The 25,220-nt window shown below is 41.1% G+C and overlaps 1 protein-coding gene across 1 annotated transcript in view; it reads right to left on the bottom strand.

Moving 5' to 3' along the window:
• Window positions 1-25,220, bottom strand: part of LOC118080810 (contactin-4) — a 532,292-nt gene that overhangs the window by 164,599 nt on the left and 342,473 nt on the right. The window contains exon 7 of the mRNA XM_035106605.2: window positions 1,652-1,747. Coding sequence (XP_034962496.2) covers window positions 1,652-1,747 — 96 coding nt within the window. The remainder of the gene's footprint in view (window positions 1-1,651; window positions 1,748-25,220) is intronic.

The following is a 25,220-nucleotide window of genomic DNA, read 5'->3' as shown; positions in this document are numbered from 1 at the left end:
ATGAAAGAGCTAAAAACAGCTATGGGGGCAGGAAAGTTAAGTTTTTTTTTTATTTTATTCTACAAAAGCTGAGGCTGCTCAAAAGACTCTTGGACTGGGATGTTATTGGGTTGTTGTTGTTGTTGTTGTTGGTTTTGCGGACCTTTATTTTAAATCTATGTGGAATTTATGTGGAAATTGTTCCATTTGGTTGGGTATTTTTAAATGCTTTATTTATTGTTTCTGGCTGCTTTTGTTATGTTATAGTTATGTATTTTTTCCATTGTTTGAACTGTGGAAAGATGTCATACAGATAAAATTATGTATGTATGTATGTATGTATGTATGTATGTATGTATGTATGTATGTATGTTTATGCTAGCTGGGGCTGATGAAAGTTGCAGTTCAACAACACCTGGAGGACCACAGGTCTTAAAGACTCTGTTTGGAAAAGAGAGAAAAGGTGCAGTCATCTGCTCCTTTCCACGGAGGACTGACTCTATTGTGTGATTAGCTGGTTCAGAACAACTATTCTCACACTTAGATGTAGGCATTGAAAGATATTTGCTTCTGGTTTTCATTTTCATAAAGAAGCGATTGTTGTAACTATTATTAAACAAAACAGATATGAGAAATCTTTCGTTACCACCCAATAAAGCCAAAAAATGCATCAATGCTAATTATTATTATTTTATTATTTATACCCCACCCATCTGTCTGGGTTTCCCCAGCCACTCTGGGCAGCTTACGGCATATCTAAAAACAAAATAAAAACATCAAGCGTTAAAAACCTGCCGATACAGGGCTGCCTTCAGATGTATTCTAAAAGTTGTGTAATTCTTTATCTCCTTGACATCTGAAGTGTCCAGTGTCCAGGCTGAACGATGGGGATGGAGATGCTCCTTCAGGTATAATGGGCTGAGGCCGTTTAGGGGTTTGAAGGTCAGCACCAACACTTTGAATTGTGCTCAGAAATGTCCTGGCAGCCACTCCCAGTCACCAGTCAAGTAAGAGGTGATATGATAAAGATTTATAAAAATTTGCAAGGCATGGAGAGTGTGGATAGCGAGAATATTATCTCCCTCACTCATAACACTAGAAATCATGGACATCCAGTGAAGCTGATTATTTGAAGGTTCAGGACAGCTAAAAGAAAGTACTTCATGCAGTGCATAGCTAAACTATGGAACACACTGCTGCAGGAGACAATCATGGCCACCAAGTTGTATGGCTTTAAAAGAAGATAAGAAAAAGTTCATGGGAAACAGGGCTATCAATGGCTACTATCCATTACGGCTATTCTCTGCATCTATGGTTGAAGGCAGTATGCTTCTGAATACCAGTTTCTTCAAACTGCAGGAGTCGTCCTCTTCCGCTCAGGTCCTACTTGCACATTTCCCATATGCATCTGGTTGGCCAGTGTAGGAACAGGATGCTGGACTAGAAAAGCCAATCGTTTGATCCTGCAGGCTCTTATTATAAAGGTGGCAGATTTGCCATGATTCATTGTTAGCATGTGGATCTAGTTAAGAGATCACTGACAGTGCATATTTATTCCTTTTTAAATCCCATTCATCACAGTGGGGCTTACATGCAGTTTGCTGGCATGCAGAACCGCTGCACTCATTTGCAAGACAAGGGCGTTTATACTGATGACATTTATACTACTCACCGCCAGAATGTGGAGGTGGTCCACACAGCAGAACCATCCCTTGTCCTTGTCGTACTGACACTGTACTTCTTGTCCTGGTTTTGAAATTTTCAAGATCTATTGGGAATAGGTAAATAAACACATAATGTTATGGCACACATGTTATGGCACTCACTACCCAAATGAGAAGGGATAGGATATTGAACCTTTAGATTCACTAGAAGAATTTAAAGCGGTGGAATGCAGGAGAACAGCTGATGGTCAATAAGGCCTACCCCCCCCCCCGAATTTTATTGCCTCAAGGGAGTGAGTAGTGTTCAGGGTGCAACTGGTTACCTCCATATTTTGCACACTCAGGATACATCTGTGTGAAGCATTTTTCTTGGGGGCAGGGCCTTTTCTTGCAGGGGCCTTATAAGCTATCTAATCCACCTGCCTTTCTGCTCAGTGCAGGAAATCCAGAGCTAGAGCATCTCCAAGAGATGTCTTGAAGACTTTCAGAAGGAGACTACCAACCATCTACATAACTGGTTTCATTGTTGAACCATCTAACCGCTAGGAAGTTTCTCCTAATGCTTAACTGAAATCTATTCTCCTGCAGCTTGGTTCCATTTTCTCCTGTCCTGTCTTCAGAAGGTAACAAAACACCATGTGTTAGCCCTTCAGGTACAGTATTTGAAAAATGCTCTCTAGTTCCCCTCTCATTTTTCTCTTCTCATGATGATGATGATTAACATGTATTAAAAAGTTACAATACAGCTTTGTCCACTGCCATATTATAGAATTAACACTCCAATCCTCAATTCCACATCACTGTCATGTTGGCTCATTGAATACCCTCTATAGAAGCTCAACTACTGATCCGGTTTTCTCTTCTCTAAACCTAATCCAGTTTATCTACTTTGTTCTTAAAAGTGTGTTACCCAACACAGTAGGCAGTGCTTCAGATGAATTCTGACTAATATTAAATAAAGTGGGGTTTTTAATTGTCAAGTGGTGTGTGCACATGACAGATTTAGTAGTAAGTAGTACATTTCTGAGTCAATTCAATGTGAGTCACGGGCAGGCCTTATAGTGGGGATTTGCCCCTTCTTTCCCAAGTGTCCTTCTTCATCCCACCTGAATTTAAAAAGCATATTGAATGGAGCACAATGAGCTCTTAGAGAATGCACGAAAAGAACAAAGGATGAAAATATTCACTGCACACATATGCTTGTGTAAACACACATAAGATGTTCACTTAACCATAGGTAGCAACTTTAGCATACTTCAGTTACACTGAGATTCTTGAACTCGAAAGTCTGTGCTCCATTTCTCAGAAACCCAGTTCACGCGCAGTTTCACGAATCAGTTCACTCTGAGTTTAACTGCTTTCATGAATTGCCTATCCTACGACGGGTGATGGGTAGCTGATGGGTGGTTTTGTGTGTACTGCAAAAATGGAAGAGTCCGCTCATGGACACTAAATACAACATTACAGTAATCATGTGATCAAATGCACAGAAGAGGTGGCCAAGATTAACTTTCTCATCACAATAGTGTCTCAAGTCACTGGAATGACAAGAATTGAAAGATGGGGAGGACTCATGTTGGTGCCTCATTGTAAGTTAGACATGGGTATATTGAGGTTCATGAGCTATGGCAACTAAAATCCCCTTTTGTTTTGCATTTATCATCCCAACATTAAGTTGTGATAACAACCATATGAAGGAAAACTGCAAAATGGCAAATTCCGTCCCAACACTAAGCACTCTGAAACCTTCTTCTTCTCTGCCTTGTGTATTACACTTAAGCTTATTAATTGCCAAGGTTACTATTGGTGACCCAGCCAATGGCACCAGTTATTGATCAGCAACTTCAGCTGCCAAGGGAATTCAAGGCAAATGCTCCAGCAGCACTGAATCAACTCAGGGGCTTTTTTTATCTTACATAGTTGTTTGTTTTTATATTCCCAGATTTTTATTTTTATTTATTTTGGGGGAGGGGGCTTTTATAGCACCTGAGTCTTCATTTGCTGATCTCAAAATTGTTGTTCAGCACAGCATAAAACTAAGAAAATACACAGGAGATAAATGTATTGAACAGCTGGAAAGTAATTATATTGCTATAAAGGTGATAAATTAAACTTTGATTTTTATCCCACTTTGATTTCCCCCCCATTCCTGTTAGAGCACAGTTGCACCGGCAGTACTGCTTAGGTGTGCTTCCCACAACCCTGAATGTATTTCCCCCCTCCAATTAGGACAAGCTTTTCTTTAGAAATCTGGGTGAAATTATACTGGCAGTAGAATTCTTAACATAAGTTATGGCTACAACCCTATACCCTTTTCTTTGGAGTAAGAGCCATACAACTCCATTGCAGTTACTTCTGAGTAGACATGTATACAGTTCTGCCCTTAAAGTTTGAAGCTGAAACAAGGAATTGGGGAAGGGAGAGAGCTTTTTTGGGGGGGGGAGGCAAAATCTAAAAAAAGGAAGAAGTTTTAAAATTAATTTTAAGGAAAATAGCCAAATAATCAACTCTTCCGATTTGGGCTGTCATTCTCCCAGGTTTTTCCAGACATTTTAGCCGCTTTTCGAAAATTCCACCTGGATGCCATTTTCAACAGATGAATCTTGGCTATGTCTGGGAAATTCCGGACACATGGCAGCCCTAGTATCTTTGAATAAAGAAATTTTACAAAGTTGTCAGAGCAGGACGAACACAGGATGAGACAGAGAGAGACTAACTATATGGAGAAATGATCTACTATATCAGAAAAGCTCTAAGAACTTGGGACACAAACACCTGAAATAAAATAACTGTAATTAATGGGGGGAAACAACATGAAATATTTCATGAAATTCCAGAATTAGCTAAAGGGACCTGTCTTATTAAAGGTGAGTGCTAGCAGTCTGGATATTTTCAAAAAAGTTGACAGATCAATGGGGACTAGTTCTATAACTGACTATTAGCCATGGCTGCTTTACTGGGGGGGAAAAAATCCATATTTATAGTACACCTGTGATTATAAAATACTTTTGAAAATTTGAGCTTCCCAGATGAAAGTGCTAGGACTTGGCGGATCTTCATTTTGATCCAGGATGTGGGCCACTCTTTACTTCCACCCCACCCTCCAGTCATTTAAAAAATGACAATAAAATGGCCCTATTCCTGTAACTGGAATATGGAACAACTGATTGGTTCAAAATTGGGAAAGGAGTATGACAAGGTTGTATATTGTCTCCCTGCTTATTTAACTTATATGCAGAATTCATCATGCGAAAGGCTGGACTAGATGAATCCCAAGCCGGAATTAAGATTGCCGGAAGAAATATCAACAACCTCAGATATGCAGATGACACAACCTTGATGGCAGAAAGTGAGGAGGAATTAAAGAAGCTTTTAATGAGGGTGAAAGAGGAGAGCGCTAAATATGGTCTGAAGCTCAACATCAAAAAAACCAAGATCATGGCCACTGGTCCCATCACCTCCTGGCAAATAGAAGGGGAAGAAATGGAGGCAGTGAGAGATTTTACTTTCTTGGGCTCCTTGATCACTGCAGATGGTGACAGCAGTCACGAAATTAAAAGACGCCTGCTTCTTGGGAGAAAAGCAATGACAAACCTAGACAGCATCTTAAAAAGCAGAGACATCACCTTGCTGACAAAGGTCCGTATAGTTAAAGCTATGGTTTTCCCAGTAGTGATGTGTGGAAGTGAGAGCTGGACCATAAAGAAGGCTGATCGCCGAAGAATTGATGCTTTTGAATTATGGTGCTGGAGGAGACTCTTGAGAGTCCCATGGACTGCAAGAAGATCAAACCTATCCATTCTGAAGGAAATCAGCCCTGAGTGCTCACTGAAAGGACAGATCGTGAAGCTGAGGCTCCAATACTTTGGCCACCTCATGAGAAGAGAAGACTCCCTGGAAAAGACCCTGATGTTGGGAAAGATTGAGGGCACTAGGAGAAGGGGACGGCAGAGGACGAGATGGTTGGACAGTGTTCTCGAAGCTACGAACATGAGTTTGACCAAACTGCAGGAGGTAGTGCAAGACAGGAGTGCCTGGCGTGCTATGGTCCATGGGGTCACGAAGAGTCGGACACGACTAAACAACTAAACAACAACAACATTCCTGTAACAGGTGATTTTTTAAGAAACCGAGGGTTAAAAATATCCAGATCTTATCTTGGGCACAAGAGCTCAAAAGACTACATCAAGAGGCCATCAGCACATCTTAATAAATGTATGTGTCTGATGCTATTTCTGTAGTCATCCCTCATAACACGCACTTGGTAAAATTAGGAAACTAAACTCCACATCATTAAATCAGCATTTATTATTATTAATTATTAGTATTATTACTACTACTATTACATTTTTGCAAGAAAGGTCTCTACCCCAGTCTCTGCTAGTAAAACACTGTATGCTTGTTCCACCAAAGTATCATGCTACCATTAATAATCCATTCATAGAATTGTAGAGTTGGAAGGGATCCCAAGGGTCATCTTGTCTAACCGCCTGCAATGCAGGAATCTCAGATGGCAAATGGCCATCCAACTTCTGCTGAAAAACCTCCAAGAAAGGAGAGTCCCCAACCTCCCAAGGGAGACCGTTCCACTGCTGAACAGCTTTTACTGTCAGAAAGTTTTTTCTGATGTTGACAGCCCCTGAGATATTTGAAGATGGCTATCATATTTCCTCTCAGTCTCCTCTTTTCCATGCTAAACATACTGAGCTCTTTCAACCATTCCTCATAAGGTTGGTTTCCAGACCCTTGATCATATTGGTTGCCCTCCTCTGCACACATTCCAGCTTGGCAACATCCTTCTTAAATTGTGGTGCCCAGAACTGGATACAGTATTCCAAGTGTGGTCTGATCAAGGTAAAATAGGGTGGTATTATTACTTCCCTTGATCTGGACACTAGATTTCTGTTGATGCAGCCTAGAATAGTGTTAGCTTTTTTTTTTTTTTTGCTGCTGCTGCTGCTGCATCACACTGTTGACTCATGTTAAGCCCCCTAGTCCACCAAGACCCCTAGATCTCACATGTTCTGCTAGTAAGCCAGGTGTCCCCCACCCTACGTATATTTGTGCATCTGGTTCTTCCTGTCTAAGTGCAGAACCTTACATTTGTCCCTATTGAAATTCGTTTTGTTAGCTTGGGCCCAATTCTCCAATCTGTTAGGGTCATTTTGAATTCTGATTCTGTCTTCTGCGGCATGGAGATTATCAGCATTTGAAGACGTGCAGAAGGTTATATCGTTACCCTTTCCCTCCTCTCTTGTTCTCATATATAACTTTGATTAATGGTGGGAAAAGGAGGTGAAAGATCATCTGCCCTTGTTCCTCAAAGTGCAAGGAGCTACACTTGAGATTTACCTGAGAACTAAATTGTACTGCAAGAAGCAGCTCTCAGACTGATGATTTAAATCTAGTCACTCAAAGGTAGATTACAGGACATAAATAAAAATATTGTCAATTAATGCTTCATGTTTCTATTAATAAAAGCTACTGGTCTCAAATTAAGATCAACACCTATTCAAAAAGCTGCTTCATGACTGTTCACAACCACCTTTAATATTACACTTGATTGTTGCCAATGACTATGATATACTTGCATTAAAAAAAAAGTATTGATTCCTTCAACTGACTTGTTATGTGACCTCGGCTAAGTCATTTAGCTTCATTGTGTCAAAGTTTGCTCATTTGAAATGATAAGTGCAATGATGCTTGAACTATCTGTGCTTCTGAAGAGGCCTAGTTAATTAATTTATGCTAAGAGTTTTGATGCTCTAAAACGAAAGGTACCAGATAAGTGCAAAGTATCACATGCACGTGAGCCAAAATCCTCTTTTCAGCATAAACTTTGTTTTTCTCTCTAGTTCTGTGCTAACTTTTTAAAGTCACCTTCATTACGAAGTCAACACGAAATTCTCAGCAACATCTGAGAAAGATGCCAGCTGGAAATAGATTGGCCCCGATTAAAATCTTCGTATATCGTCTAAGGGAAGAGGAATTGCCAGCTCTATCTGGTACAATACATCTCCCATTTTCTCTAACTACTAACCTTTTGTGTAGGATGTTCTATGACTCACTTCTGGAATATCAGATATGTCACAACAGAAGCAGAAAAATCAAAGAAAGCGAAAAACTGACAACCCACAAGTCACGCCAGCATGTTAAATATGAACATTCTAACCTGCACCATATGGCTCTTGATGGTAGCACTGATCCATGTTTAGCTTGAATAAGCAATGTTTCTTCGCACATTTTAAAATTAACAAGAAGTGCAAACATCAATATTTACAGTCTATGAGCATGGAGTTGTATGGCAAATTAGGGCTGCATTATTCCCCCCCCCCCTCATTTATAGCCTACACAGTCAGGGATGCAAGTTCAATTCAGAAATTGGGACAGGGTTAAAGTGCATCTAAATGTTACAAGAAGCCTCAGAATAACTGAACTTTCCACTCACATCCCAGGGCAAAGTTCGCAACCAGGAGCAGCTACTTCCGGGATAGCAGAGTTTGTAACCAGAAGCGTTCGTAACCACTGTATAGCACAAATAATGATCAACAGCTATAGGTGACAGGAATAACAAGGCGAATATTTTTAAGCTGGACCACAGAAGCTAAGCGATCCAAGTAGAAAGATTAAGGACATGGGGGGGGGGAGATTACCATATTTGTTGTGTATAACATGCCCCCATGTATAAGATGCCCCCTATTTGGGGGGGACTCCAAATTAAGAAAATGGAGGGAGATTGCCCAGAGTTCTTGAGCTTTTTTTGGGGGGGGGGGAATTGCCCAGAGTTGAGGTTTTGTTGCTGAAAATCGCTCACCCGCCGGAACTACAATGCCACTCACACGCGTTGGCAAAGTCACCAATTATGTGCCCCCTCGCTGCTGGCAGCCACCAATCACCTGCTGAATTGCAGAGACAGCCAATAGCCACCAGCCCTTGCTGTAGCCACCAATCAACCACCCTATTGCAGGTGAAAACCTCCTGCTCAAGGCAGCAACCAATCTCCAGTCCCCCCAGTGCACTATAAGACATTTTTACAGATTACAGTCATACCTCGGTTTAAGTACGCCTCAGTTTGAGTACTTTCAGGTTAAGTACTCCGCGGACCGTCTGGAACGGATTAATCCACTTTCCATTACTTTCAATGGGAAAGTGCGCTTCAGGTTAAGTACATTTCAGGTTACGTACAGACTTCCGGAACCAATTGTGTACTTAAACCGAGGTACCACTGTATTTTATAATTAAAAAAACCTCGTCTTATACACAGAAAAGTATGGTAACTATCTTACAATGACCTGAAGCGCATTCATTGATCAACTCATATTCCCCGCTCGCTCCATCCCAATTTCAAGTCAGGCACAATGCTTGTAAATTTCATGCAGTTCTTTCTCTCCTCCCCCCTTGTTCTTAGCTACAATGTGGAAATAATTCAACTAGTGAACTCAATGCACCCTCAAAACAATAATGAATACACTAAAGAATCCCTAGGGAGGTTGCATGTCTCAGGTCATTGACAATTTGACAAAGAGGCCCTTATCTCTCATGAAAGCTAAGCTCTGTTTTACACTTCTTGTTTACCAAATGAATATTCTCATAGCTGTTTTTCGTTAGGCTTCTTTTTTTACCCCCAAAATAAATAAAATAAAATAAAAATTAGTTAAGCATATTTTAAAATCAGAATTACTGGAATTAACCCTGCTATAGATTTTAATAAAGGAGAGTTATTGAACATAAAAAAATAAAAAACATAACATTGAACATAAAAAAAATAAAACAGCACTTTCCTTCGCTGGTCTTGTCAGGTCTGGCTATAGCTTTCAACTGCCGCTTACGTTCCAGAATCTCCTTTCAACTTGTAGGTATAGATGATTTAGCAGCACATAATCATATATGTATGTTGATTCAGTTATGTTAACCTTTATCTCGAATGATAATTAACTTGGTGGGAGCTCATAATTTCCTGGTTATGGCTTGGATTCAGGCTTTGCCTGCAGTGGTTGGGAAGCCTGCAGCCATCCCCTTACAGCCTCCAGCAATACTTTCTATCCTAGGGGCCTCCAATGAGATGCCTGCAGGTTCAAGTGTGCCTGCCAATACCTCCTATGATGTCTACAAAAGGTATCAGTAAATACTCCTTCAAAACTGAACAATGCACACGAGGCTTATGGCTCTTTCTGCTCATTTCATGAGACCACAAACAGAGCCTACTGGATTGGGCTAATGGCCCATCTAGCCCAGCTCATCCTCTTGGTGCACACGGCTCTAATTTGTGGTGTGTACTTTTACCCTGGGCTCAGACTCTCCTACGTTAAACATGCACCTTCGAACGTGCCCGCAATTCGCTGGATGCCAGGACTAGATCCAACCCTCCTTTCTGTTCTGAGCACAGGACAGCTGCAAGGAGCTTCTCTCTGTGAGCAACTGCTTGTTGTTGTTTAGTCGTTTAGTCGTGTCCGACTCTTCGTGACCCCATGGACCATAGCACGCCAGGCACTCCTGTCTTGCACTGCCTCCCGCAGTTTGGTCAAACTCATGTTCGTAGCTTCGAGAACACTGTCCAACCATCTCATCCTCTGACGTCCCCTTCTCCTAGTGCCCTCAATCTTTCCCAACATCAGGGTCTTTTCCAAGGATTCTTCTCTTCTCATGAGGTGGCCAAAGTATTGGAGCCTCAGCTTCACGATCTGTCCTTCCAGGGAGCACTCAGGGCTGATTTCCTTAAGAATGGATTTCCTTTTCCTTAAAAGGAACAACTGCAGTGGTGGTTTATATGGGTGCCTTTCCCTTCATTGATGGGGGCAGTGGCAACAATGCAGGGGCATGCCTCTACCTTTTTGTGTAGTGCTGACCTTTGTTCTGCCCTTTAAGTTCTGGGAGCCATTTTTTTATGTTACATCCCCACAGCACTTTCTCAAAATTCCAGGTGTACCCATTGGCTCAAGAAGGTTGATGACTCCTCTCCTGCATTAGACGACCCTCTGGGACTGTGTGGAGGTCACACTGGAGGCAATGTAGGAGGTGGCAGGCACTAGAGGGCGCTTTCCCCTCATTCAAACCTTGTCCCACCTATGCAAATGAAGTCTGCATCCAACCCTAGATCTTGCATATGTTTATTATTCCATTTTCTATATCCCAACACTCACCGTTTCATGGTTCCAAGGTGGGATAAAATATATAACATAGCAAATAGACATCACCCACCCACCCACTACAGAATAAAAGTTTAAATATATAAAAAAGTTAATGTCCTTTAAAGAAGAAGAAGAAGAAAAAGAAGAAGAAGAAGAAGAAGAAGAGGGTGGGGAGGGGGAGGGATATTACTCAGAAGGGTGGTGGGAATGGGTGATTGTCTGATAGGTGTGGTAAACCTGTTGACGACTGTTGAATCTTACTTATGTGTGTTTAAATTTAGTATTTATATTCTTTGTATGCTTAAAAATGAGATAATTATACATTGTGCTATAACCTAAGAGAATGCTGAGATCAATCAATTCTTCATACATTGTTAAATCCAGATTTATGAAAGCAAACATGATTAATTTTCTGGCTTAGAGCAGAAATATTAGATGCTATTACACTGCTACTTCTGACTGAAAAGCTGTCTCTTGAGGCACAAGTGGTTTATAATTGGTATGATGTGCAAAGAAACTGCAAGATAAAAATAGCTATGGTTTTGCTTTCTCAGGATATTCTTTGTTACCAGAGGTCTTTGACTCTTGATATTTGAAAAGCTGTCTTGAAAGATTAGCGGCTCCAAAACAAGGCTACACACTTTCATTCTGATGCTGAGAAGTGGTAGTGGCATACCAGTGCTGTGGGAATTGTACAAATGCACCACCTAGACATGGAGTGGTAGTGGTAGGATTTTAAACTGCTGAATAGGAATTTTTCATATTCAATAAGAAAACCTTTTTGTCAAACAGCAAAGCAAGTAGCACAGAAATCAAGTATTTCACTACTTGATTCTACACGCTAATCACTGCTCAGGCAGAGCTGTGCAAATGTGTCTAAAGGATGACTTACAATGCTCTTGGGAACTGTGCACAGCTCTGGGAAGCTCCAGAGTCTTGGAAGCAGTAATCTCTAGCTTTGACCAAGCTCAGGGAAGCTCCTTAATCTGAGAGAGCAAAAGCTTGTGAATTTTATATACACTCTGTAAACCTTCTCCCAGCCTAAGGACCATATGTCCTCATGCCAGTGGTGGGAGATGATAGAGGTAAGCAGTTGGTGGGGCGGGAGATGTGAGTCTGAGCTTTGTACAGTTGACTTATGCTCCAGTCATGCAAAAGCCAGGAGTTTTCTACATACCACACCTCTCTGCACAGGCATGCATCACAGCAAGAGGCATGCATCCAAGACCACAATCCAGCCAGGCAAAAGCACTTGAAGCACAGTCATGGATGGGTGTGGCCTAGGGTAGGATTAACAAAGGTTTACCCCGTCTACTATTCATGGCAGCTAGGCATTTCTGTTTTATTTTGGACATACGATTAATTGTAGTATTGTTAAACAAACAAAACTATTTATTATTTACCCGAGCAGCATGATGATCTGAGAGTGGTGTCAGGAAAACTTAAGCAACTGCAAATTGTATTTGGCTGGGCCTGAAGTGATTCCATGATGCTGCAAGCCAATCTTTATATAGTTCTTTTTTTGTACCACTTCTTGCATCTCCATATTTACAGCAAAATCATGTTTTTTTGTATCTCGGACACAAAAGAGACCTGGCTGCATGTGAGAAAATGAGATGTCCTCCATTGGCGAACAGCTCATCCCACAACCATCGGCATCAGCAGTTTTTATATTTGCTCCTTTGTCCCATGAGGAATAGATTTTAAAAATGCTTAGGAAGATCTTTAGTCATAACAGTCACATTCTCGGCATACTTTTCTCTCGGCATATTTCCTCTCCCTCCTTCCACCTCCTCTTCAAATACTGGGTCTTGCTCAGGACAAACTTATTAAACACAATATCCTAGCTAATATAACACAACAGCAGTCATACAGCACACCTGGCTGCAAACGAAGAGGTGAGGCTTTACCCACTGTATCAGCCTCGCTTGGATTAGCTCCATCTCACAGAGCTGATTCCATCAGCATCTATTCTAGATGGCTATAACAGAGAGACAGGAGAGTGGAACAGCAGTGCCCTCTTTGTTAATTAAGGTAGGATCAAATGTGATTTGGCTCTTCCCTGTCCATAATTGTTTCCTGCACTGGTAAATATTTAAGTTAGTTATTTAACAGCATAAAAGCAGTAAAGCCTGTGGGTTGCTCATTTTTTCCTTCCCTCCCCATTCCTTCTTCCTTTTGTACCATGTACCACTGCTTGGACATTTTCTTTATATACTAAGCAGTATATAAATGATTTTTATAGACCAAGTGGCATATAAATACTTCTAGATAAATAACGAAAGTCTATTAGATCATAAGCCATTATTTTAAACTGTAAACTACCTTGAGAACCTGAGGAAAGATAGAATGTTAAAAGCAAATAAATAAAACTCATTTGCGTTCTACATTATTTATGTGAAGATAACAAACACTACCATGGACCACAATATAAATTAAATTTTAGCACACGTCAACTGTTTTCATTCTCCTTCCTTGGAGCTTTTTAGACACAGGTTGCATAGCCATCTGTCATGGATGCTTCAGTTGAGATCCCTGCATTGCAGGGGGTTGGACTAGATGACACTTGGGTCCCCTTTCAACTATGGTTCTATGATTTACTGTTTTGCTATTTAAACATTTGTTTCACTGATGCTGCAATATTGCTACATTATTGCTTTTATTATACTTTTCACGCACAGTATGTTTTTTGACAGAAAGAAGCATTCAATCTCAAAAATAGTCATCTTTGTTTCTGGTGTAAATCTGGGCTGGTGAAACAAGAGGATGACATGGAAAAGGACTATGTAGTAAAAGGAGTAATTAAGAGCCTGCGGCCACAAAGCAGTGTAATTATGGGTGTAGACAGCTGTACAACTTCAGCATCAGTTGTGAACCTTAAATCTGCCAGGGGCGGATTTTTTTGCATCCACACTTGTTTGGGACATATTGGTATTTCTTTACACATTTCTGAACATATTCTCCATGTTCAGGGAGTAAGTGGATAATTATTGGGGGGGAGGGGTGTTGGTGTTGGTGATGCTGCCAATCTGATGCTCTTCCCTCCAGCCCCCGACACTATTCTTCATCTCAAAAACTGCACAAGACAAGACTGACAAGCATATCTGGACTCTCGAATAATGGTCTATAAAATCTAATGGCTGCAATGCCTATAAATATATTAACAAAATTTATTACATGAAAAAGAGCTGAATCGTTTTATTTGAAGACTCAAAAAGGCAAGGGTACAAAAACCCTGAATAGCATATACACAAAACCTATAATACAATTACTAGGGTGGTTTTAGATTCAGACACTCTTAGCTTATCATGGATATATATTTGATAAATGTATACACTGACTTTCAGCACATGAGTGTTGCAGGATAGTCCACATTTAAAACATGATTAAAAAACCCCAGTAATATCAATGGAGGTCAGAGGACTCACACACACAACAGAACATAACTGGAGTCAGCAAAAATCAAGCTGAATTATCACATCATTTAGCAAATAATATATATGTTGCCATACAAATCACAGATCATGTCGCTCATAGCACCCCCAATCACACTATCTAAGCTGGACAATGCAGCTTTCACATCAGATTCCAGGGATGACTGCCTTGTAGCTCCTCCTACTCCTTAGCCACGCAGGAAAAAAATCATCTACAGTATAAGCTTTAAAAACTTAGATAGCTTTCTGGGATAGAAGGGCACTGGAAGGTCAGGCCCTTACAGACTTATTAAAGCTTCAGATGACTCCTTTGCTGAGACAACATCTTTCTACAGCTCAGCTAGCAGAGTACACTTCAAGCAATCCACTGGAAGGAGGAGGAGTTTGGATTTGATATCCTGCTTTATCACTACCTGAAGGAGTCTCAAAGCGGCTAACATTCTCCTTTCCCTTCCTCCCCCACAACAAACACTCTGTGAGGTGAGTGGGGCTGAGAGACTTCAAAGAAGTGTGACTAGCCCAAGGTCACCCAGCAGCTGCATGTGGAGGAGCTGCACTGGAAGTTTCCTTGACTAAGAGAACAAGCCTATACACAAGAAGTTGGCATAAAGCAAGCTGCTGTAAATTAAGCTAAGCTGGTGTAAAGTTGCACCAGATTCAAACTCTGTTCAGCAGTGATGTTACTGCTGATTAAGCCAGCCTAAGCCTGGGAGAAGAAAAAACAAGCCTTGAGGTAGAGCAACCTTTTCGCTGGCTTGCCAGGTCACATGACTAAGCTGAGAGGGCTAAGTCTAAGTCCCTCCCCTCTACACATCCTATCTTCTACTTGGAAAAGTTCAAGACATCAAACACAAAAAACACATTCTTCCCCTGTCTATCTCCCTAAGAAGGCATAGTTTTATGCCAACAAGTGGACGATTATGCCTGTGAACATAATTCCGCTCCTTCTTTCCATCTCAACAGCCAAACATAAAAACAAATATATAAGCATACCATTCTCCCTTGATGTTGAACCAAGGTTCACTATGTTGGACCAGGGCTCTATTGAGATAAGATTCAACAAACCCCTCAGCAAATTTAATACAAGCATATAGCTGGCATGCCATTTTAAAAAACCTATTACTAACAGTCATTAGGTAAAAACAATCATCAAGAGACTGATGATCTACAGGGGTACCTCTTTTGGAGTCACCCCTTCAAGCTTGTTATACAGCTAAATATTCCTTATGCAACCTTCAGGCATAATAAAAACCACATGGAAGTAACTCTCTCACCTTTTATGGCAACCTCAGGGGGTATCCCAATGGGGAACTGCAAAGGCAAGATCCCCTTTGGTGTTGCCTCTACTGAGGCAGTTCACCACACCTATCAATCTGATAAAGGCCAGCTGCTTCCAATCTTTTCTATCTCCTCTTCCTTGGATCTTTTGTAGCAGGTGATACCAACAAGCTGAGGCGAGTGGAATACTGAGCAACAAGGAATACCTGCCATCTGAAACACTGGAGAGCTACTGCCAGTCATCAGGGATGATAATGAGCTGGAGGGAGCCATAGTCTGCTTTGACATAAGGCCTATCTTCTTAGGGTTACCTCTAATATCCCTGACTTTTCCAATGTCTAAATGTTCTCTGGGTGATACTGAATACAAACATTTTAGATTCTCAGGTTATTTATATTTGCTGTGCCCTCATTAAACATAAGAGTGACTTACAATATCCCATATGCCTAAGACACTTCAAAAATAAAAGTATTCAGTCAAATTAAATACAAAACGAGAGGTTACACTAAAATGATGTACTCAGTAGCAGCTTGAAACACAGTGAGGTTGCTTTCCCTCACCACTGTGCTTCAAGTCACATTCTTAACCTGCTGTACAGATCAGAGAGAGGGTTGGGATATCTTCACCCAATACCCATTACCTGACAAGTTTCCCCATCCCAAACCCCAATTCACAGACTCAGTAAATTGCCCATGCACTGTTATTGGCATGTGTGCAACAGCTGCCTGAAATGTGCAATCTTCAACTTAACTGAAGCATCCATAACAGGAAAAGCACACCACACAGAAGCATTTCTCAAGAAGCTACAAAATGCCTGTGGATTGTGGATAACCTCATGTGCATTTGACTTCAAACACCACATGGAGCTGGAATAAGAGGTAATGTTTGCACAGCCTAATTTTCAATTGTCAACAACATTAATTATTCTAAAACTACAGCATCCCTCTGATTATCCTGCGACAATTTCACTTTTATCTCTGCATGATAAAGAAGTTGATGGCAGTGCTCCAACACTGGTAGAGTACCTTTTTCCCCAATATTTACCGGTACTTGAAACTATCATCATTTTAAGAACACAACACTCCCTTGTGCATTCTCTTGCTGATTTGAAAGTATCTTCTTCGGGTGAGATAAACTGAAACACATTTCCTGAGTATCAATGGGACTTTACATCACAAGACAATTATTTACAAACTCCATCAAGTCTTTAAGTAATAATGGTGTTCTTCTTATTTATAACCCTCGGGAGAAAACAGATGGATATAGATCCCCATCCCCTCTGCTTCTTTTAAAGTCTTGAGTCCTTCCATCGCGCTTGCAAGTACAAGATGCTAAACCTTTCATATACTACCTACAATGTATTCTACTGTTTCATCTCAAATACCACATTTGCAGTAGAGTGCAGAGACTGTGTGCTGATGTCAAACATATCCGTATCCCAGAAACAAAGATTAGAAGGTGTGAGTGCATGTTTAAATGACTTCAGTTCTAGCTTCTTTATGGGAATGGTTTTGTAATTCTTTTGTTGCTGTGGTGTAAAACTGTATTTTAGGATTTGTACTTACATTGTTTTTAGTGCTTTATGAAGATTGCTGTGAGGGCACCTTGTGACAGTGTCCAATACAAATAAATATTTCTTTTATATAAATTTAAATAAATAACATCAAGAAGTCCAGTTTACAGCCTAGGGTTAGTTTAACTCTCGTTCCTGACTGTTGACCATGCTGGTTCAGGATGATTGGGATTTTAATCCAACAGCATCTAGAGGCCAAAGACTGCAAAAGGCTAATCTAAAGCATAACTAGTAAATTTATCACTGAATGGGGAAAACATCTGCATAGGACAATGAAGAGCAGCTACACTTCCAAGATTTTCACCTGTGCACTATATGGGCTGTGGGGGTCTGAAAACAAAAACAGAGCAGTCCTTTACTTTATAGCAGGCACCCCCAAACTGCGGCCCACCAGATGTTTTGGACTACAATTCCCATCTTCCCTGACCACTGGTCTTGTTAGCTATGGATCATGGGAGTTGTAGGCCAAAACATGTGGAGGGCCGCAGTTTGGGGATGCCTGCTTTATAGCATCCTCTGAATGCTACAGAACACACAATCCATCAAATTCACCAGCGGAAACATCTAAATTAGCAAAACCACACACAAAACAAAAACTAAAAGGAAGATAAATATAACAATAAAAACACAATTATTCTGAACACATCTTAAAAGCTGCAACAACTAACTGTTTGAGTGGGAAAATGTGTGAAGTATATATGCGTGTGTTTTTAAAAAATAAAATAAAACCCGCTCTCACAAGCCAATTTAGTACATTCAGTTTAGCACAAAATATTTGTTATTGGAAAAGATATATAAGAGCTCCAGGGAATAGAAGTAAATAGTCTTGACACAGGAAGAAGAGCTCTTACTGTGTCACTTAAGTGGCACACAATTCTTAATTCTGCACACAAGGGTTGCAAAGAGGGAAGGCAAGGAGTTCCTGGGCTGGTTTTATCAGGTCCAATTAGACATGTTGATTTTCAGCAAAACATTAAGCAAAGTGCAACTAGACAGCGTTAGTATGTTAGTATTATTTTAAACCTATCTATCCACCTGTCTCTCTAATTCATATTTAGTGACTTCATGCTGTATTATAATCACATAAAATATAATTAAAAAATGAGAAACATCCACCAAAGGTACATTAAAACAGCGGAAAAAATATGCAATTCAATTTAAAAAAATATCGAAGAGGTCACACATGAAGGTTGTGAAAGTAGGAGTGCCTTTCTTCCCATACTTACCTATGTTGTAAACTTCTTGTGGCTTATCACATAAGGCAGGGATGTCAAACAGGTCGATCAAGATCGACTGGTCGATCCCCGGGAGGTTCTAGTCGATCACTGTTGATCACAGGCTCCTTTTCCTTTGCTATTGCCTAAGAGCACCTGGCCCCGCCCCCTCTCCCCTCGCTGCATTTTCTCATTTTCTCTTGAACAGAAGACAGTTTTAGCTGTGAGGCAGATTGCTCAACAACTTTGACCTGAGCCCCAATAAAATGGGGTTCGATCACTTCCAGTTTTTAACTCTGTGAGTAGATCACAGTCTCCTGGAAGTTGGCCACCCCTGGCATACGGCATCTTCCTATCTCTCCTAATGCCTTACCACTGACTGGCACTAGTGGAAAAATGCAGTGTTTTTTTTCATCCTTAACATAATCTGTTATTACAGCCTTCTGCAGCCTGACATCCTTCAGCTGTTGGGCTACAACTCCCATCTGCCTGAGGCTGATGAGAGCTGTTGTCCAAAAGAGTCAGAAAGCACCAGGTTGAGGAAGGCTGTTTCACTAGACTACATTTGGCACTAATTCAAAACAGAAATCTCCTGGTGATTTAATGCCTGTGATTTAGCCTTCTACACCCCAAACTCACAGTCTAACTCAGGCATCCCCAAACTTCGGCCCTCCAGATGTTTTGGACTCCAATTCCCATCTTCCCCGACCACTGGTCCTGTTAGCTAGGGATCATGGGAGTTGTATGCCAAAACATCTGGAGGGCCGCAATTTGGGGATGCCTGGTCTAACTCCACATGGTAATAGGGAGGTCATGTATTCAAAGTAGGCTGCTGTTTGGGGACGCAGGTGGCACTGTGGTCTAAACCACAGAGCCTAGGGCTTGCCGATCAGAAGGTCGTCGGTACAAATCCCCGCGACAGGGAGAGCTCCCATTGCTTGGTCCCAGCTCCTGCCAACCTAGCAGTTTGAAAGCATACTAGTGCAAGTAAATAAATAGGTTAGGTGTTTCCATGCGCTGCTCTGGTTTCAGTGTGCCAGAAATGGCTTAGTCATGCTGGCCACTTGACCCGGAAAAACTGTATGCAGACAAACACTGGCTCCCTTGGCTTGTAAAGCGAGATGAGCGCCGCAACCCCAGAGTCTTATGCAGCTGGACTTAACTGTCAGGGGTCCCTTTACCTTTTTTAGGCTGATGTTTAGAAGCTAGGATGAAGGTGGCAGAAAGAAAGACCTGATAATGACCTAAATCCTTGTTGTTTGGACTTCCATTCTAGTAAACATACAAGAAAGCAAAGAAGTGGACAAAATGGGTCAGCCCCCTGGTTGATAAGAGACACTCTCCTGACTTTGCGATTAGAAACAGTGACACATGATAACTGTTTCTTCTCTGAAGGAACCTGCTGGTTCCTAACATCCCATCTTAGCATAGCTTTTACTTAGCTCACTGAATTAAAAATGATTGTGGAGAAAGTGCTTTCAAGCAGAGTTGCTGTATAATATTTACCAAAAGCATTTTTAAAAAAAACCCAGAGCAAAATATGATGCTCACCTCCCCAGGTAAAAACAAAACAAAACACTTCACAATGAACTAGTGAGGGCAAGACAATAACGTTTCCAGCAATACTGAAGTGGGTGATAGTTCACTGTTAGTTACATATTAAAATTATGAGTACATAAAACAGCAGATTCAGAGGTTAAATGTTTTACGGTTGAGCAAATAAAGCAAAGCTCTCTATACTTTCTGCTAATGTGCATAGTTTAATTCTAAGTGCTCAGCATCTGCCTCTGTATATAAATTTGGGGCTGATTGTTTTTAAGAAGTTATAAAATATTTAAGACTGAAATCTCTTACATAACTTCTATAAAGAAAATTAAAATTACTACTTGGCAATATGGTTCAGAAGACTAGAGAGATGGTAATCTGTCCCCTTTGCATGATAACAGTATGTCCCAAAATACTACCATGATTATACTGAAATGGTCCTAAAAGGCAATATGAACAAAAATTCCCTACTGCAATTGCTCAGCCTCAAGAGCAGCTTCCCAAAACGGCAACATTATAATCCCGATCTGCACTCAACCATAAAAACCTGTTGGGGGAAGTGACAAAAAGTCTGGGAAATGGAAGTCTGATGCAGCCGAACGTGCCACCACTCTCACAGGGATGATAAAGCAGCACAGTACTTGATGTTTTCAAACACTGACACAAACCAACGTGATTTGCACCTGGCAGACTAATGGCCAGTTTTGAACTTAATTGCTGGATTGGAACTTCCTAACATAGTTCTCAGCAAAAAAGGGGGGAGGGGGAAGGGAAAGGGAAAGGGGGGGGGAGATAGAAAAAGTTGAGAAATGCATTTATTTATTTTTTGAAATAAAATACAGTTTAGAATATTTAAATACACATTTCTATGCAGATTCCTAAAACACCACCACCACAAGAGAGGTTTTTGATTCCTGCATTGCAGGGGATTGGGAACACATGACCCTTGGGGGGTTCCTTCCAACTCAGCAATGCTATGAAACCTCAGATTATGGCAGAAATGAAGAAGAAGAAGAAGAAGAAGAAGAAGAAGAAGAAGAAGAAGAAGAAGAAGAAGAAGGAGGAGGAGGAGGAGGAGGAGGAGGAGGAGGAGGAGGAGGAGGAGGAGGAGGAATTTGATATCCCGCTTTATTACTACCCGAAGGAGTCTCAAAGCGGCTAACAATCTCCTTTCCCCTCCTCCTCCACAACAAACACTCTGTGAGGTGAGTGAGGCTGAGAGATTTCAGAGAAGTGTGACTAGCCCAAGGTCACCCAGCAGCTGCATGTGGAGGAGCAGGGAATCAAACCCGGTTCAGCAGATTACGAGTCTCCCGCTCGTAACCACTACACCACACTGGCTCCACACTGAGATGGAATTGATTTATGCATGAAAGCATGTGAAAGGCATATGAACCAGGAATAGACTGTATGGGCCACCACGTTACTATTTGAAATGCTTTATATAAATGCACCCTAAAAGCAGTCTTATAATACCGGTACTTTCTCAGCGTTTCATACAAGCAGGCCTATAATGTAGACCAGTGTTTCTCAACCTTTTTTGGGCCACGGCACACTTGTTCCGTGAAAAAAATCACGAGGCACACCACCATTAAAAAAGTTAAAAAAATTAACTCTGTGCTGCCCTATATTATAATTATGACTGTAAAAAACACTTGCCAAATATTGCTTTCCGGCGGGTCAGCGCTGCCGAGTTCTTAAAAGATCCGGGTTTCTGATCCCCCCCCCCCCCGACCACGCCGTCCCGTATCTTACCCTGTGCGTGTTCTCGGACTTGTGAGAGGACGATTTGGTCTTCATGCCTCCGTGAATTAGCAACAAACTACCTTTTGAATGATGGAGATTGAATATTTTAAAAGTAGCTACTTGAAGTCCGCTCGATTTTCCAAAAAAGAGACACACGTGCGGCACTATTAGCTGCTGGGGGCTTCCATCTTGGCTAAAGGATTCTGGGATGATCCTGTCACGTGAGGCATGGGGAAAATGGAAATAATGAAAGCTGATTGGTCTGTGGAAACTAGAAGGGGCGAAGAAATAGGACGCCCAGGGAGGTGGAGTTTGCAGCTGCAAAATCGCCCTTCTCGTCGCCGCACGTCGCCGCACACCAGCCAGCGTCTCGCGGCACACTAGTGTGCGCGGAATAGTGGCTGAGAAACGCTGATGTAGACCACTGTTATAATCTCCATACAGTAGGGTAGGTGGAGTGATGCTGTGGCTCAAGCAATAATAGTAAGATTGTGGGTGAGGAGAGAATTACTGGCGTGGTTTATAGGACTGTAAGAATTACAGCATGTGAACCACATTTTTTCAGAACCATGTGGGGATATTTGCACATCGGGTTAGCTACAGTTGAGTTTGTGGGGATGATTAGGGAGGCAGGAGAGGATATATTATTTAATGATATTCTTCGTAACTTGTGCTAGCAAGTTCCATATTCTAGTAGAGTTCCAAACATCCCCCTTTTAAATTACGCAGCAATCAGCTTGTTGCTGACTCATCTGAGTCTTACTATTAAAGATTCCTTCCTGGTAAAATCCCTTCTAATCCCTCTTAAAAAGAATAAACACAAGAGTCTGATTAACATTAATATAAAAGTAGTTTACTCAGATATTCATTCAGGTTCATAGACATATCCCTGAAGGCAGGCTTAGGTTACATAACAACTAGAACTATTTCAAAGAATCATAGACTCATAGAGTTGGAAGAGACTACAAGGGCCATCCAGTCCAACCCCCTGCCAAGCAAGAAACACAATCAAAGCATTCCTGACATATGGCTGTCAAGCCTCCGCTTAAAGACCTCCAAAGAAGGAGACTCCAGCACACTCCTTGGCAGCAAATTCCACTGCCGAACAGTTCTTACTGGCAGGAAGTTCTTCCTAATGTTTAGGTGGAATCTTCTTTCTTGTGGTTTGAATCCATTGCTCTGTGTCCGCTTCTCTGGAAGTTAGACCCAAGTGACTGCGACGAAGTCACTTCTCCAAACACACAGCACTTCTCCAAACACACAGTCACTTCTCCAAACACACAGCAACATACAAAATGGAGAACACACACTGATCAGAACATGGAGGCCATGTGCTCCTCCATGCTAGTACAACAGACCATACCCTCTTCAAGTCATGTGTAGTGGAAGTCTGTCCCAGCTCAGCAGGAAACAGGAAGTCTTCTCCTGAGTGGTACAAAACATACACTAACAAGTCTACTGTAGGAATGTTGTACTTGACTGCTATAAGTTTTACATCCCCCAGAGTTGAGATCCATATCCTCTTTCCTGCCCTTCCCGGAACAGACCAAAAGGTCTCAAATAGTAATTTTGGTTTGAGTTTCCCCGCCCCCCCCAGCTTGCCTTCTCCCCCAATCTCCTCACCAGATTATTATTTTTCACAGTCTTCAACAGCAGAATAAAACTTCGCTTTGCCTGCCTGTGTTAGAGCCAGCATGTTTGTGATTGCTCATAGTCCCTGGTGCCACATACTGCTAGCTATGCAGGTCTCTCCTGGCATTATGCTATTAACTAAGTGTTAGATTTGGACTCCTGGTATTCCCAACGCAGCAGATTTTTCCAAACACAATTCATTCTCACATGCTCTTTACAGCTCCTTTGCTGTGCACATTTCACCTGCACCATCTGTGCTATCATGAGCTTTGCCTTTCCCCACACTTAATCTTCAAGATGCTTGTGTGATGATACATGAATAATGAATAAATGCTAAATGAATGCCCCCTGGACAACTTTCTTGGGGAAAATCTTACTGTAAAAAAATACATTCCCGAAAACTTGTTTTCTCACTGCAATTTGCAGCGAGCAATATTTTAAGAGCAACTATTCAGCAGGGACTTGATCTTACAACAGTACCATGGTATCACAAGACACAAACCTGTAGTTTTAGGGGTGCTGTCATATTTTACATTTTAATGCAGGTTAAAGGACCTAATTAAATGACAAGATAATTCACAAGCATCTGGGAGGCTCTATATAAAAGCTTGCATAAGCATGCAATGCAATCACCTGTATTTCACTTGAGTCTGCTTATCTCAACTCTCCTGTTATCAACGTGAGATGGGTAAAGTGAAACAGGTGACCAAACTCTTCTCTACTATAGTGACTTAAACAATGTGCCCATGGGAGTCCCAACCTGAATTTCAGTAGGTTACCAAAATACTGGCTGATATTGCTAGAATGGAAGCTCACTTACAGGAGTTGATTGATAACAGCAGGATGCCCCAACACATAAAAGACAAAATACAGCTATTGCACTTTTAAAATTTATTTTCAAAATGCCTCTGACCAAAACCATCATTCAGGAGTGTATATTCAGCAACCAGAACACTGGGAACAGATCACCTTTGCTGCTTCATTATTATTATTTTTTAACATATAAAACACATACATTTACATTTACACAAAACACATACACAGCACACTACCTTATATTCATAGCATAAAACATACCTACATTACTCTATATAATACCTACCTATACAGTCATACCTCTTGTTACGAATGCTGTGGGTTGTGTACAACATGGGATGCATACGCGCCAAACCCGGAAGTACCGGAATGGGTTACTTCCGGGTTCAGCAGTTCGCACATGCACAGACATGATGATTGACATCATGCACAGAAGTGCCAAATCGCGCCATGCGGATGCGCAGACGCGGCGCTTCATGTTGAGTACTGCTCATGTTGCGTATGGGGCTCCGGAATGGATCCTGTATGCAACATGAGGTACCACTGTACTATACATATCAACATACCTACAAACCTACCCTACACGGACACGCACCAAGTGACTTGACTTCTAGCTGTTCTTGTTACGCTACTTTATTTTTCCAACTAGCTTAAACACATTTCATTATTTCTTTAATCTCTTCTTCTATCTTGACTTTACTCTCACTCTAATCATTTTCTGGATTCACTCAATATCTGTCAGAAATTCTACTTTTTCCACATAAATTTTGATGTATTCCTTAAAGATAGCCCACTCCTTATTCACTTTTTGTACCATATCTCCTCTTATTCTCCCTGTTAGTTTGGCAATATGGAAGTATTTCATCATTTTAGATAGCCAATCTGTTTTAGTTGTGATGCTGCTGCTTTTCCATTTTTTTTTTTTTGCAATCAATAACCTTGACGTTGTAGTCACATACATAACTATTGGTCTGACCGTTCTTTTTATTTCCTCTGACATGATACCTAGGAGAAAGGATTCTGTTTTTCCCCCAAATGTAAATCTAAATATCTTTTTCAATTTGTTATAGATATTTTCCCAAAATCCCACTATCTCTTTGCACTCCCACCACATGTGTAGAAAGGTTCCTGCCCCATTGTTGCATCTTGAACAGACATCACTACAGTTTTTTATACATTTTTGCCAGTCTTTTGCTTCAAAATATTTAGGG

Source organism: Zootoca vivipara, chromosome 2 (genome assembly GCF_963506605.1).
Source record: "Zootoca vivipara chromosome 2, rZooViv1.1, whole genome shotgun sequence".
Lineage (NCBI taxonomy): Eukaryota > Metazoa > Chordata > Lepidosauria > Squamata > Lacertidae > Zootoca > Zootoca vivipara.
Note: the sequence above shows the minus strand (reverse complement) of the source record. Positions and strands in the feature narration are given on the sequence as shown.